At 33.0% G+C, this 16,910-nt stretch overlaps 1 protein-coding gene across 1 annotated transcript in view; it reads right to left on the minus strand.

Annotated features, from left to right (window-relative positions):
* The window catches only part of LOC108917711 (nephrin-like), a gene marked incomplete at its 5' end in the record, with an annotated part of 223,120 nt that overhangs the window by 31,994 nt on the left and 174,216 nt on the right, over nt 1-16,910 (minus strand). The window contains one exon of the mRNA XM_018724448.1: nt 10,274-10,404. Within this exon, the coding sequence (XP_018579964.1) occupies nt 10,274-10,404 (131 nt within the window). The remainder of the gene's footprint in view (nt 1-10,273; nt 10,405-16,910) is intronic.

Raw genomic sequence — 16,910 nt, forward strand, 5'->3', positions numbered from 1 at the left:
ACAATATTAGAAATTTAAAATGTACAAATTTTTAAATTTAAAGAAACAAAAACGATATTTTTGATATTTATAGATGGGTAATGTATAATGCGATATAGATTTCAAAAATGTAATTATCTCAATTTGTCACAAAACTGCATATACGGTCTTTTTCCGAAGTAGGGCAGTATAGTATAATTAAAGTAACATACAAGAAGACAAAACTATTAGTTACATATAAAATTTCACATTGTAAACACTTTTTTTCTCGAAAATAAACAAACGAATCAAGGAATTTGTTTGAATGATGCAAAGATCGATGATTGTTCGATGCTGTCACAGGGGAACAGGATGCGCACGCAAACCAAACGGGGCGCTCGCTCGCGCCACGCGCTGTGTCGCTAAACGGACGTGTTCTATTCGAAAATTTCCCGCGCGGGAATTACCGCACAAATGCGGGAATTCCGCAGGTCTCATTGACATGCGGGAAATTGCTGGAATGCTGTAACGCGGAATGCGGGATTGCAAACCCTAATCCATATTCAATTTTTCAGTCAAAGTTTCATGGCATAACCCAATTGAAATGCTAACCTTTTCAGCAATTTTTCTGACAGCCGATCGGCAATTTGCGCGCACTTGGCACTTTGACTTTCTGAACGTGAACGCAAAATTTTACGTTGTAGCGTTGTTCTAGAAAATTGCACATTTCAAAAATCATCACTAACACTTAAACACGTGGCACTCAAATAACATTATCACGAAAACTAAATGAGATATCAACAATCTAAGAACATGTGGTTACAGAGGAGTTATGCGCAACGCAATGTTGCCAACTGCATATCACTAAATATCTCAATTGGCGCATAATTAAAAAAGTTTGGTTATTTTCTAAACAGACCTCGTGTAGCAATTTCTTCGCAGTTTTATGTTTCGCACTTTGGATATATAATTCCACCGGAACAAAGGATTTCAACGGCAGGAGTTTCTGTATGTATTATTCAAAGACTTTGGTGTAGCAATATATTTGACAGTACATTCAATACAAAAAGACTATACCTGTTTACGAACAGGAAGTACTTCTTTGTTTTGTAGCGTAACAATTAAATAGAAAATCGCTCGAGTTGTTTTCGTCTAAACGGGCACCTCGCTATAATAAACACATCTGCGATAACTTTGCGGAAGTTAAATGGAAAGTTTATATCTAATTAAGTCCTCTAATGACAATAAAAACAGGACCGTCGACCGGCCCGCAGAGATTAGTCGGAGAGAGATGCAAAACCGTAACTTCAACTCCTAAATTAAGGAAACGAATGTTGGTCAAACTGTCGTAACTTTGGCCGGGCATAAACGTTCCCTTAACTCCCAACTTTACTTATGTATAAAGTTGGCCGTGGAGGGCTAATCACTCTTTGATTAACTTCTTTTTAACTGTTCGCTTTATACATAACGCTTTTTTCCCGTTACTTTCGCGTGCTCCCCTTCGCCTTCCTTCTGCGTCCCTCCAATAAAAGTCGGCAAACAGGAAATGGAGGATTCTATTAATCATCGATTTTGTTAGACAAAGGACTGTCATTTGCCTGAATAAGGTTGCTCGAAGTTTTTATTTATTTGAATTCAGCATGTTTCAAAATAGATATGGCTTTTTCTCCCACTTTGCCTTAAGCTGAAATGTCAACAGTGCAAAATGCAAAAAATTCTAAGTAGTTTAAAGACATAACAATGCCACGTTAACAGAAACTTGAATGTTACACTTGGTATTGTTAGTATTTATACTGCCTGACGATTTGATACTTAAAAACATTGTCGAAAATGATGGTTTAATGGAATTTCAACGTAACAATAACAAACAATTGATTTGTCACATTTATAAATGGCATAGAATAAAAATAGTCAGGTGTCATAATTAGGTTTAGTGCGACACGGAGTTTAACAGGACCGTAGTCAGATTACGAATGAAAATATTAATATGTTTACAGAAAATATGTCGCAACATCGTACTATTACCAAAGAGCAAGATTAAATAGAGGATAAAATACCTATACCTAAATTTAAATGACACCACTTACACGATAAACCTTAGTGTTGAGACAAGGTTTTCGTTGCATATTGGAAGGAGTTAAAACATATTACTACGTGCTTTTATTTAGTGAAACGGCGACGTTTATCATTTAATATTGATTTGTGTAGGAAAAATGACCGTTCAACGTCTTGACAAGGGACAGTATGAGAAATTGTTGAGGGTGGCATAAAAGTATGCGAATCCTAAAAAATCTCGCGAGATATGCATTTTCCGGAAAAAACAAATATAGGGAAAGTTAGGATTTTCCCTTGGCTATTCAATGATGACCATGCCATGACTACTGACCACTGACCACGCGGTCATTATGGGGTCAATACGATTTTTTTAAATGGGAGCCCCCTTTTTGACCCCGGAAATGGAAAGAGAGGAAAATTTTAAGTTCAGATATGATCTTGACCATTTCAAAAATTTCAAAATGGTGACGAAATCAAGATGACGGACGAAAAATTTTTGAAAGTTAACCGATTGTCACAAATTTTGTCGCTGATCACGAATCCCAGGTTGGATTTAAAAAATCAAGACGGCGGATTCAATATGGCGGACGGAGTTTTCGAAAATCAACCGATTTGCATCAAACGTTGTAAACGGTGGTTTTTGGAGTCGCTAATCACGAATTCGAGGTTAAATTTGCAAAACTCAAGATGGCAGATCCAATATGGCGGACGAAGTTTTCGAAAATCAACCGATTTGCACCAAACGTTGTATACGGTGGTTTTTGGAGTCGCTAATCACGAATTCGAGGTCAAATTTGCAAAATTCAAGATCTCTAGACTCTGCACGTGCACTAAGCCCAGTCATAATATAAAGTTGTTGTTATTCAGTTAACCCCAAATAGTTCAGCTATTATTATTTTAAATCTTTTGCTTATTTAGAAAACTTTTATGGGAACGGTACTCTTAATAGACTGCTAGAACAACTTACTGTTGTTATACATTCCCATTTGATATGTTTTTTACACTTTAAGTTAAGAGGAGATAATTTTACTCTGCAAATCAGTATGTATTCAAAATAATGAATGACATACCTCATTACGTTACTAAATTTAAAAAAAAAACAGAGAGCTAGTTGCAATAAAAGAAACATACAAACAAGGGAGTAATGATAGAGAAGAAATCGATTACGTAGTTTTCTTTATCTTTCAGAAAAAACGGCCTAATTTGTAACAAGATGGAAGATACCTCTTTTTTTTAGAAAACCAAACCAAATTAAATTAACTTATTCAAATCAGAATATTCAGTGGCGTCGAAATTTTCTTAATATTTTCCTTTTTGAATTTTTCATTGCAGTAATTTAGTGAAAAATATTATGTATACTGCCAAAAACTATGCATGCACTGACTAGGTATGTATGTCGTTAAGGATTTCACCAAATCTAGCAATCTTGTCTCGTGTAGTCCCCTTCGATATAAAGGCCCATCTCTCTCACTAACGCTTTATCTAAACCTATAAATTCTGCTAAGAACCATTGGGAATTTACATTGGCCAAAAGAATTGAGATTTACTTCCTCTTTTCAGCATCAGAAACGACTGACACTAAATATCTAAACATCACGATAACGAATTTCCGTGACATACCTAATAGGTACAATGTCAAATAAACATATCAGGGCAGCAAGTTATTCCTCCTAAAAAGATTATCCCATTAATTGGTATAAAGTGTATATGAATATTATTCAAAACCTTTTAGATAGCTCATTTTCATATTCTGAACATTAGAATTCTATGGCTGAAATAAGGTTTTTTCGAGTAACAGGGCTTCCAAAATTTAAAAAAAATTACGTTTTGAATTTTTAAAATGTTTGAGTTATTTTTAACAAATTTGATATTATGTTATTAGTAAGGTAGTAGGAATAAAATAAAAAAAGCAGTTTCTCATCCTCATCCGTGAGATGAGAAGAGAATCCGTCGGAGTAATAAACAAAGGAGACCTTAACTGAGGAGTAGGTCTGGGCAAAAACCTTACTTTGGTCTGGTAAATACAAATATATAAAAAAATGCCACTGCGCATCTGAAACCAGCGTTCAAGATTATTTAATATGGTTTCTACCAATTCGAGTGCTCGAACAGTCAGAGGCAGGCCTCCACTTGGGCGTTCCTCGGATAATTCTAACTCTGAATATCGTTGGTAAATATGTCTGAAGGGTTTCGTTTCGGAGTTAAATGATTAGGAAATCTTTAGCATAAATTCCCCAAGTTTCCTCGGGTTTTCATGCCGAGGTCGTGACCGCGAGTTACAAAATTACCTTTCACTTTCTTAGCTAAGGAATTCTTTACCTTCCCTTGTTGCTTTCGGTCTAGGCTCTGTGGGGGTTGACCCGCTATTAGAATTCTAGGCCCTCCCTGATGAACGTTTCGGTTCTGATTGAGTTCAAATACGCTACAGACGGAACAACAAGAGCAGGTCAATGATTCCTAGCTAAGGTACATATATAGGCATAACAACTCGTAAAACCATCGTACTTTAAATATTAGTACACACCGTGAAAGCCTTAAAACAACTAGTTAAAATTTGATTCTTAGGAATTAATTTTAGATAAAACTTACATCTTGCAATACATTGAAACAAAACTTTAACTTGTTGAAGCAATATTTATGCAAAAACACACTAGTAGAAAATTTATTTTATCTGCTCCCACAATAGTAAAATGACTATTAATACATTGTTTTTAAGGAGGTAAGTGAATTTGTACCGTAGAAGTGGTAGTTGCCATGGACAACGGGAGGTAAGTGAGGTAACTTACCTCCCTAGAGAAAAAAAACATTTCGAGTTAAAAATGCATATTTTATGAACAAATAAATAGAAATATTTGATGAACATTACATTTTTTAATTATTATGAATGAATATTTATAGTAATTGTACATTTACTACATTCAGTAACATTTATAAAATGTGGATACTTATTCCCCTCGCGTTTACTAATTGTCACATTTTCCTCAAAATCATTTGACCGCTCCATTTCAGTCACCGGAGGCTCAGTATTATCTGACTGATCCATTAAAACAGCATTATATGACGTACTACTACAACCTGGAGTTGGAAGTGTCATTGTAAAGAATCCTGTTAGATATTTCATTTTTGTTACCTAAAATGTCAGCAACATAACTTTCACACTGCAATTACTCATAATTTGTAGTATTTAACGTGAACCTTCAAACGCCGTCAGCAGAATTACAAAATACCTATTCAATCAGAAGTTATTAACAATTGAAAATTGCATTTTTCGAGTTTTTAACGGCGTTTATCTCGAAAACTATGCGTTTAAAAAAAAATTGCAAGAGAAAATACTTTTTATTTTGCCAAAAACTAAGTTCTCAGTATTTTGCAAGTTTTTTGTTAATAAAAGACTTATCGACATCCGGGCAAACTTCTACCCAAAAAATTCGTGTTCTGCAGCTCAAAATACACAAAAAACACTAGAGTAACTCCATCTAAATGAAGGAGGCAATTGGGACCCCCCTGGCTACACTATATACAGGACTATATGGTGTAAATAACTATTGTGGCTAAACGGTAAAGGATAGAAAACACATTTACGCAAACGAATTTGTTTTTTTTTCTACTTATCAGCTTACTAAAAACATAGCAAAATTTTTGGAAATTTCTCAAGCGGTTTAGAAATGAAACATGTTGAATTGATTTTCTTTAATACTACTTATAGTCATTGAAGCTTTACACCTCCGAATTCTTTGAAACTGAACCGGTCGACTTGAAATTTGGCAGATAGTTAGAGAAAAGGTCAATGAACATTAGTGACATAGCGCTGATTGACGCTTCCCCCTGTTGGGGGTTGACACCCCTTCTCGGGAGTGGGAAATTTATTTTCAAAGATAACGCTGGAAATCGATAGAGAATCAAATTTTGAGCAAAAAATATTCGAAGAATTTTTTCGAGAAATCAATAGTTTTTTAGTTATTCAAGATTGAAAACTTGGAATTTTGAGTGAAAAAAAAACACTTTTTCAAAGTTCTTTTCGCGAATAACTCAAAAACTACGCATTTTTAAAAAAAGTGTAATAAACAAAAATGTAGCTAAAATAAAATGTAAAAAATGTAGTTAAAAATAAACAAAGAAAGTTGTTTTTTAAAATGTGTTGTACGTCCTATACAAAGCGAAATATGGTTAGTGGAAGGGGACTTGTTTTGGGGCATACTTGAATCGATGTATTCAATGTTAAATAACGGAAAAAGGATTAATTTTACGTGTATAACGCTCCGGGAGTTTTTTGTAGTACTCAAAAAGACCTTCAAAATGAGCACATAAAAGTTAATTAGAGCAAAATTGAAGGAGTTATCGTCAAAAACAGATGGATTGCTCATATTTTTTATGAAGAAATGAGCAGTACCTAAACGCTGCACCGTGTTTTTCATACGATCCTGAAGTTAGACCGGTTTAGAATGCGTATTTTTTGAATAATGTACGGTAAAAGTTGAAAACGTATTTTTCATTATTCAAAAAAACTGCCTTATTTATATAATAACTCTAAAACTATGAAAGATGCGTAAAAAATGATAGACAACAAAACGGTAGCTTTTTTTTTCAACAAATTTTTTTTACTTTTTTTATTCCTGTAGCATAAAAAATAAAGGAGATATCACCACTTGAAGTATCCATTTTAGTGAAAAAACGACCTGTCTTGAACCCTTTGATCCTTTCCCTTTAAAAGCGAAGGACTTGAAAGGTTTTATATGCAAACGATCTTACAGCTCTTGAAATTATCTTTAAAATGCTTTTTTGTAGGATACTGTAGCTTTAAAATTAACCAAGTTATGGTAAAAAAACTAATGACATTTTTTCGGAACAGAATAGGCTTTCTCATTTTTATATAATATATCGAGGGCGTCATATCAGAATGGCGTAAGAGCCACTATAGTCGGTTTTGGGTTTTTAGGGCGTATGACCTCATTTAATCAATTCGCTTAATATATAAGAAGGGCTTATATATTCATAAACATCAACACTCTANTTACTAACCATTAAGAACTCAAAACACACACACAATTGTAAAATACTAGAAAAAATGATAAGGGTGGCACTCAAACGTAAAAAATATTTTTTAAATAATTTATTTGAGCAATTTATATTTTCAAAAAATTTTTGGCGGTCCAGTATTTTACCTTCCGCGGTCCGGATCTGGACCGCGGTCCGCCAGTTGCCGACCCTTGTTCTAAATTTTCATGCAAATCCATGCAGTTTCAAAGAATTCGGAGGTTACAGCTGATTTTCAGTCAATGACTGTACTATAACTAAATGCATTAATTTTAACCATTGAATACGTCTCTAGATTATATTTAAAATGAATAAAAACCTACTTTCTATTCTAACTTTTATAAATACCTACACTTTGGAACAAATTTTATGATTTCAAAAAAAACCTGTTTTGGAATTCATCCGCGATTATCGTGTATCATATCGCGTCACAGTTCAACGAGGATTTTTTTATAGCCTTATATAAAGATTTCCCGTAATCTGGTTTTTATAGTTCATAAAGATGGTCCAATTATAGCCCGCGGGGCTGATCCCCAGGGCAAATAAAGCCCATCGAATAGGTATATCTGAAGCAGATATGGTTAAATACGAGTTATGGCACTTGAAGGCTTTAAAAAAGTAGCCCCACTACGGCCAGAAAGATATGTTTCCCTGGAGACACCATTTTCCTACTCTTCGCGGTAAATTATTGCTGTCCAGCTATTAAATCTGCCAACCGGTCGTTCCTTCCCATTTTGTTTATTTATTTTTTATTTCCTTCGCAAAACTTTAATTCTCCAGTCGGCTGAAGCTCGAAAATCGTTACTGACATGGCTTACTTAACGTTACTTTTTGTCACGGTGAAAATAAACTGTTGGGAGTAGGACTTTATTACAACCGTAGATAACATCATATTCTACACACAGGTCAACAAGGGTCAAGAAGCAGACACACTAATATGCATTCCCGAAGGATTTTGGTGCGCTGAATCCGAATCTGGCTGCAGAATTGCTCTATCACGTCAGGTTTTTAAGATATCCTAACCTAAAAGTGCAAAAAACACTGTTTTTCGTTATATTTGAGGTTATGTAGTAATGTCATCTATTCTTTAAAAAGAAAAGTACATATAATTTAAAAGTACAAGGCTCCCTCTTTCGAATGCTGTTGAGTTTGCTCAAATATCTTTTTTTTTTCTTTGAGATATCACATGCTGAAATTTCTAAGTTTATCAGTTTCTTAATATGCGAACATCTACTAAGGATCCCTTAGATGCAAACTGTTGATTGCAGCTCAGAAACTTCATACTCAGAAACCTACATACGAACTCAAACTCACAAACTCCAAATCCACAAATCCACAAATCCCAAACCCACAATCCCTAAACCCACAAACCCCAATCCCACAAAACCCAAACCTATAAACTCCAAACTTACAAACTCCAAGCCCACCAACTCCAAACCCACAAACCGTATGGGTATGAAGTTTCTGAATTTCAATCGACTGCTTGATGTCTAAGGGATCCTTAGTAGATTTTCGCATATTAAAAAACTGAGAAGCTTAAAAATTTCAACGGCATTCGAAGAAGGGAGCCTTGTACTTTTAGATTCAATGTATTAGTGTTTTGAAAAAGAATAGATGGCATTACTACATAACCTCAAATATGACGAAAAACAGTGTTTTTTTGCATATTAGGTTAGAATATCTCAAAAACCTGACGTGATAGAGCAATTCTGCAGCCAGATTCGGATTCAGCGCACCTAAATCCTTCAGAAATATATATTCAAGTCTCTGCTTCCAAAAAAAAAGTTAAATTTTGTTGGTCTGTGAAATATAAAGATACGAGATTATTTAAAAAAATAATTTAATAATAAAAAACGTAGGTACTAGGATAACTTCTAAAATTTATCTTTTGGAACAAATGAGTACATGTTGTATACATAGTGACGAAAAGACTAATTGGAAAATAAAATATGTATTTTTTATACTTATTATTACTTTTTATACTATAAAAGTGGCATGGATGGAAGTTTGAATTTATTTTTGATTTCAAAACTGTGGGTACACATGTTCGCAAGTGACCCATTTTTAAACATTACGTCAAGAGCGCCGCCGGACGCACCAACGTTCCAGGGAGGGTCTACGGCGGGCTGGCGCCGGTCGACCAGATGCCTACTCATATACCTACGACCGACTCCACACACAGGGACTCTCCACCAAACATTCGAACCGACAACACGTCTTTTTCCACAAGCTTAGTTTTCAATAAAAATAGTTTATGTGTACCGTTGAGAGAGCGTTTTATTTTTGCTGTACAGCGAAAGCAACCCTCAAAACAATACCTGGTTTCCAATAAATTTTTTCGATTTGAGCCCCCCCCCTTGAGAAAATATTCGAATCTCAAAATGGCCCAAAAAAATTAGCTTTTATTTTTTTTTTGCGAAAACGGTTAAAATTAAAAATTTGAATTTTGGTATACGTTAACAACTAGTTGAATGATATCTTTTGGTAGTATTTTTTGTTTTTTTATGTCTTTGAATTAAAGAAACTAGCAGCCCTTGTTTTATTTCTTTCATAACTTTATTTTACGTTAGTTAATTGCAACAAAAAAATAGCATTTAATACTACGTTTTATTTAGAAACAGTTTTTCGTACACTTTATAGTTTAGAAGCAAAAAAATAAATTATAATTTCAAATTTTAACCGTTTTCGTGAAAAAAAAAAATAAAAGCTATTTTTTCGGCCATTTTGAGATTTGAATCGAAAAAATTTATTGAAAGTACACCTCCTTAAAATATTTGTACATCATTATGAAACGCCCTGTATAAAATTAGGTTATAACTGAATCTCCGGAATTTATAGAAGAATATCGTTCTTCACTGGATTTTTCGCAAAAAACTAAATGCTAAATAAATGGCCTATATAAAAATTTTCATAAATAAAATCATTTGACATCACAAAAACGTCCTCTTAAACTTCTTAAAAGAAACAAGATATTGAGTTTAAGACATCCTAAGCTGTTTTTTTTGTCTACCTCCTCGGGGAATACATGAAACCTCCCTGAAAGCGTCGAAATTAGCCTAGCGCTTAGCCGTTACAGTGCAAATATGAAATGCCTTATCCTTATTCCAAGTTTCAGACTTGTTACGATTAGCAATAAAACGTCCAGGTGTCCCCGCAATAACCCCTCGTCAAAAGAGTCAATAATTCCAAAGAGCGTCTAGTGAACATTACCGGAAGGCATACTTACGTCGTGATACCACGTAATCTTGTGCTGTTTCGGGTTGGCTTTGATGTTACACTCGAAATAAACGTCATCCCCTTCTTTTATGTCCTCCGGGTTGAGGGTATTACCCAAATGCAGGGCCACTTGCGGTGGATCTGGAAAATAATAACGGCGATAACATTAAGCGCTATAAGGAGGAGAGTTGCGGTTTGATTTACAAGTAAATTTCGCCCCTTCTTCCGCAATTTGGAAATGTAAGGCAGTTGTATTAATTAAATTCGTGAGGAAGGCGCTGAAGTAAACAAATTTGCATTAATTAAATAAATTAATATTGGCAATACACGAATAATTAACTAGTTTTGCCAGTTGAGTTTGTAAAGAAAATGGAATCTAAATAATGTTAAATAAAACTAATGCATAGGGATTATATTATAATATTATATCATATAATAAGTAAGTTGATAAGTAGAGTTCGGGGTTTTTGTCGGCTAGTCATAGGCGTGTTCGTCGTAAACAAATAAATAAACAGGTAGGTATAAATAAAAATAAATAAATTTTCGTAGGTCGTTTTTTACCCTTTGGCGCGTTCGACATTATTAGAATATTAAAACACGTATACACGAAGCAAACGCGAAACCAATAATTGCTGTTATTATCAGTTTCGTATGGTGCGCTGTAGCGAAAGGCTGACGCGACGGTTATGATCATCCGACCGAGTCCCGAACTCTATTGATAAGTCTTAATAAAACAAACCATGTTTTATTTATGAAAGTATAGTAAACCAGCCTTTAAGCACATTAACTAAAATACAACAAATTTAATAAGAATAAACATGCTTGAATAAAACATGGTCATCTCCCGTATGAATCACTTCAAACAAAATGGACAATAGTGGAAAAGGAAGGTTCAGAATTGACAGATTAAAAAAAAATTGTGAAAAACTGTGCCGAGTACATTTGTCATACGCAAATTAGGTTGGGGTGCCTAGCATTATAGATTTTGAGAAAATGGTATTTTGAAGAAGTAATGGACTTATGAGTTCCTCAGAATACCATTTGAATTTAAAAATGCTTCTTCAACGTTAAAAAGAACATTGAATCACGTTCTATCAGATTTACACAATAGATGTCCAGTCTACATGGACGATAGTATAGAAGACAGCGATTTAGAGCATAAGATTAAATTTGGACAAATTTAGGCTGATTAATAACACACAAAAAAAGTGGTCTTGCACTCGGACCAAATCTTCTGATTTTTGTATATTTAGACTTGCTGAACTCGAATCCGAACATCGAATTGCACCCACTAATTTTGAGAAAATCACTTCTAAAGTGTCCAAATTCCTATATATGGCACACAAAAAAAGTGGAGTTGCACTCACCGACCAAACCTACGGAATTCTATGTATTTTTTTGTCATATATAATAGTGTTTGTCATGTCATTTAAGTAAAAGTGATTTCAGTTGGTTTTTTAAGTTTTACTCGAAAATTAGTTTTTTTTCGAAAAAACATAGAGTGCAGTAATTTGTAGAAAATTGAAAGACAAATTCGAAAATATCATGATTGTTACCGTAAAGCAGTGGCGTACATTTTATTTAGAAAAATATGCCACCGATACCTTGTATCTCCGCCAATGGAGCATGCAAATTTTAGGAACAGCCTTCAGATTTTGGACAATGTTTACATAAATACATGTGCCCCATTTCAAATTATGGTTAGAGTGCCCGTCGGCAAAATTTTTATTGATACATATTCTCTTCAAACTTCTTATATAGCTTCATTAGGCCTAGTCTGACACATTTTTCCTCTGTGACTTTTTTGATTTTAGGGCATTTTCCGTCTAATTTTTCCAAAACACGTCGTTTTGACGACATATGAAAAATTTATAGATACTGTTTTTTTTTTTAAAATTGAATAAACTTCAAATGAAACGTGAAAATAAAATTCTCTGACAAAAAATATGAGGCGTTCAAAATGTCTGCAACCTCGAACATGTCAGAAAAACTACTATAAAAAAATTTATTAATAACCAGCTGATTTTCTCAAGATCCTATCTTTAAGAACTGCAAAAACAATTTTTCATATTGTCTGACGAAAATTATTTTCCGATTTTCCAGTTTGACGCGTCAAAGTTGTCGATTTCATGAAAATTTTTTCATTTCATTAAAAAAATTTATTAATAATAATTCTTTTCAACATTTTTTGGTTTTTAAATTGAATATAGAATTAGAATATGATAAACAAATTGTCTGATATTAAAACAGAGCCCTTTACATGAAAATACTAAATAAAATAATTTTAATTTAGTTTTCTAGCTACGTTTGGACCTTGCGTTCGCAAGAATAAATTAAGACCGTATTTATTAATAACGAGCTGATTTTTTCACCATAGCTAAATTTTATTGGAAAATTTCGGAAAAGCGCCTGATTCATAAGGCTTTAAGTAGTACGCAAACATGTTTTCAGCTCAATCCTAGCAAAATTGACGTAAAAAAATTGATTAAAAATTATTTGATCCTACTAATCCTAAAGAAACAAACTTAAATTTTCAGATGCTGATGATAAATATCTTCATTCTGAAACTGAGGAAGAAGACAATTACGATAGTGATGATACATATGAAGAAAGTACGGATGACAATGAAAGCGTTTCCGAAAATTAAGTAAAATTATTTTTTTATAATTTTTTTATTTTGATTTCATATTTTTTTTATTTTCAAAATTTTCGAAATTTTTCCTATAAAATCATTTATATTAATAAAATACATGATATTCATTTATTAATTACCTAATTAATATAGTTTTTATTTATAATAGCGTAAAGAAGCTGAATAGCGATTATTGAAGTAATAATTATTACAAACTCAATATAGGACTGTCATTGTTGAAAAATGTAATTTTCTTGTCAGACTCTAGTTACGCCCCAATATATTTGTCAGAGATGTGTACCACATATTAAGTACTGCTTTTCTGCGTATAATTTTCAATGTCTGACGGTTATTAATAATTTTTTTGTAGTCATGAAATCGACAACTTTGACACGTCAGACTGGAAAATCGCAAAATAATGTTCGTCAGACAATATGAAAAGTTGTTTTTGGAGTTCTTAAAGATATGATCTTGAGAAAATCAGCTGGTTATTAATATTTTTTATAGTAGTTTTTCTGACATGTTCGAGTTGCAGACATTTTGTACGGCTCATATTTTTCGTCAGAGAATTTTATTTTCACGTTTCATTTGAAGTTTTTAAGCTATTCAATTTAAAAAAAACAGTACCTATACATTTTTCATATGTCGTCAAAACGACGTGTTTCGGATAAATTAATGGGAAAACACCCCAAAATCGAAAAAAGTCACAGAGGAAAAAGATGTCAGACTAGGCCTAATGAAGCTATATAAGATGTTTGGAGAGAGTATGTATCAATAAAAGTTTTGCCGACGGGCACTTTAACCATTATTTACTAGTTTTTAAATTATTTAAAAAAATTAAAAATATTTTTTTGAAGTTTAACACCCTGTGTATCTTCTTAACGAAGCGTCCTAGATAAAAACTTTATAGGAAAGATTCCCCTTAAAATTCACCAAAGTATACGTGGTTTCATTTTTGGTCACCACTTATGAATCACCCTGTATGACATACCTCCATTTTACCCTACGGACTTCATATTGCTTTATCTCCCCAAAAAATCAAGTGCCCACATAAATTAGTCCTCCCGGTGTGAATGGCAGCGTTATCTCTCGGCGAGCTTAGGAGCGCAGGCATGCAATTACACAAATTCTACATTCACGGCGTTGAAAATATAGTAAGCAGCCCGGCCCCACGCCTGAAAATTTCGGCGGGCCCTTTCAGCGCCGCGCGCGATTTACATAAAGCGCGTATCGCGGTTTTTCATTACGCCGGCTAGAGCTATAGCGTCACAATGATTTCCATCTTATTAAGAATGCGCGGAATTGTATTTTACCTCAGCAATAACTTGCTCGCTGACAGATATTTGTTTAAATCGCCGTCCTAAATTTCACCTGAGCCGCGCTACTGAGAATTTCCACTCGTGTATAACGCCCCCTCCCCACGTTTTCACTTTAAAGGCTTTATTTACTTTCCTTCTAGGGAAATAAACAATATAATAAATAACCCGGCTCACGTAACAATTCGGGTTGGATGTGTTTGATTAAATATCCGAGCACTTTCCCTGGCTTTAACATCCTACTTGGGGATATATTGTGACTGATTTGTTTACTTTATAGTATTTAAAATGTGTAAGCACTACACTGAAAGAAAATGCGGTAAAGTTACTGCAGTTAAAAGTGTTATCTGTTTGATGTCATCAATGACGTTCCAAATGAGAAGTGAATTTACAATTATATTGTACAGGGACAGGGTGTCCCACTAAGGTCGGCGAGGTACGATATTAGAGAAAGTATAGGCCCTAGAGCTTCGGGAAAAAAATTTGGTTTTAATTTGGTACAATCATTATATTTTCAAAATTATCTTGAAGCTTTTCTATTTCTTCATTTAATACACCTTATATTAAATAAAACCTAGAAAAAGCTATCATACAATTATGGAAAATAATAAACGTTTTCTTTTAAAATTTAAAAATTCTATCCAGTCCTATCCACATACAGTGTGTGTCACTTAAAGTCGGAACACCTCCATATTTAGGATGGCGTTGGCCGACTTCCAAAACTCTTTTTTTCATGTGGTAGTCTCAAAAAGGCCTACTCTTTGATATTATATTTTTTGAGATGTGATCTTTTCTACGGCCTACTATCATTAATAAAAGACTTTCAAAAATTAAAAAAACATATTAGGTATTTTTTTAAGAAAGAAATGGATAGAATTTTCGATTTGATCACACCTCAAAACCCTAAATACAAAGTTTCATTATTATAGCTTTTGTAGGTGTTCATAAAATAGGTGCAAACTTCGAAAAATTTCATTCATTGCAGTGTCCTGTATTAACAGTGGAAAACATTTTTAAGGTATTTTTTCATCATTTTAATTAATTTTTCCATGCAGTTTCATTAATTTCACTCATACAGGGTGCTCTCAATAACATAGCCAAATTATATATATTTTTTATTATATATTATGTATTATATTATAATACTATAAATAATTATATATTTTTGTGTTATATTTATGATAATTTAATTTTGTTTGTTATGTGTAATGAATTTAAAAAATAGTGTTAGGCGCCAATTTATAGTATTATAAAGATCGATTTTATATGTGAAATGTATTAAATTATTTAAATTTTGATTTTTCCTATAGTATTCTTAAAAACTATTATAAGAAATTATGTTCTATACTTACCCCAAACTAGCTCTTTTAATATTGCACTTAATTTTGATTTTTAATTTTTAAATATAAATTTATTCTTAATATACTTTTTTAAAAAAATTACTCTCAAATTATAATTTAATTATACTTTAAAAAATTTTAATAGAGCATGTTGACATCTCAGTAGTCGGTTCGAAAGCTATTGAAATTTATTATGAAGAAAAAGTTATTAGGTAATTCATTTTGTTTCTTTGTTTTTGTAAAAAAAATAAAATAGGAGTGTTTAATTGAGTTTGAACTTCGTGTATTATACCAACAGAGTATAAATTTATAAAAATCTTTCCTAGATCCCTATCTAACCTGAGCTTACTGAATTCTAACTCCTTATTCTATACAATTTTTGTTTATGATTACCTATACTACACTTTGTTGTCTTTTTGTCTGTGTTTTCTTACTCGTGATGTCCTTCCTGTCTTCTCCTTCCTGTATCCTATCCTTCCTTTCCTTCTTTGAACTCTCCTCCAATTTGTCTTTTCTTCCTTCTGTTTGCTACTCCACTCCGTAGATTGCCACTGTCTGCGTCACCTCTCCTGGCCTTTCCTTTTCTATGTGTCTACGACAATGAAAAATAATGTTTTAATTACCTGACATTATTATAATTCTCTTGATTTATCTGTCAGTTTAGATTTAAACCGACTTTCCTTTCTGCCGAATAAATTCTTTCCTATTTCCTGACTCTACCTGGTTGCTTCTTTCTTATTTGGTTTTAACTGTCCCACAATGCCTCTGTGTTTGATGCCGTGCTGTGTTTTTCTCTACCACTCTTCTTCTCTTCAATACTTGTTCTTTTCTTGGTATTTTATAGGATTCTCTTTTAATCTTCTGTATTTTATTACAATTCTTCTGATTTAGAACTAATGGCTACAATTTGAATATCTTCTAATTTGACTTTTTATTTCTTGATTCTCCTCTCACTATTTATTGTTTCTGTCTCCCTTGGTCACCACTTTTTTTATCCTTCTTTCACCGCACTCATATCTAATTACAATGTTTTTGGATATATCGTATTCAATCTCAACCCATCATATACCTTTATAATTTATACATTTCTCCTTTACCAAATTTAATACCCTTTTATTCTTTTTTTACTACATTACCATCTTTTATAGACACTTTTGATTCCTTTATACAGAGATTTCATTCTACTATTATATTATACTGTCAAAATTTCATCCCGCTGTCAACCAAATCATCTTTACTATCTTGTCACCATATATCTAATATGTCATTATTTATTGTACTTCAACTTAATTTCTATTAGATGTTATACTTAAAACTCTTACTTCAATTTCTACTTGTTACAATATGTTATATATTATA

The sequence above is a fragment of the Anoplophora glabripennis genome, unplaced genomic scaffold, assembly GCF_000390285.2.
Source record: "Anoplophora glabripennis isolate ALB-LARVAE unplaced genomic scaffold, Agla_2.0 scaffold61, whole genome shotgun sequence".
In the NCBI taxonomy this organism is placed as follows: domain Eukaryota; kingdom Metazoa; phylum Arthropoda; class Insecta; order Coleoptera; family Cerambycidae; genus Anoplophora; species Anoplophora glabripennis.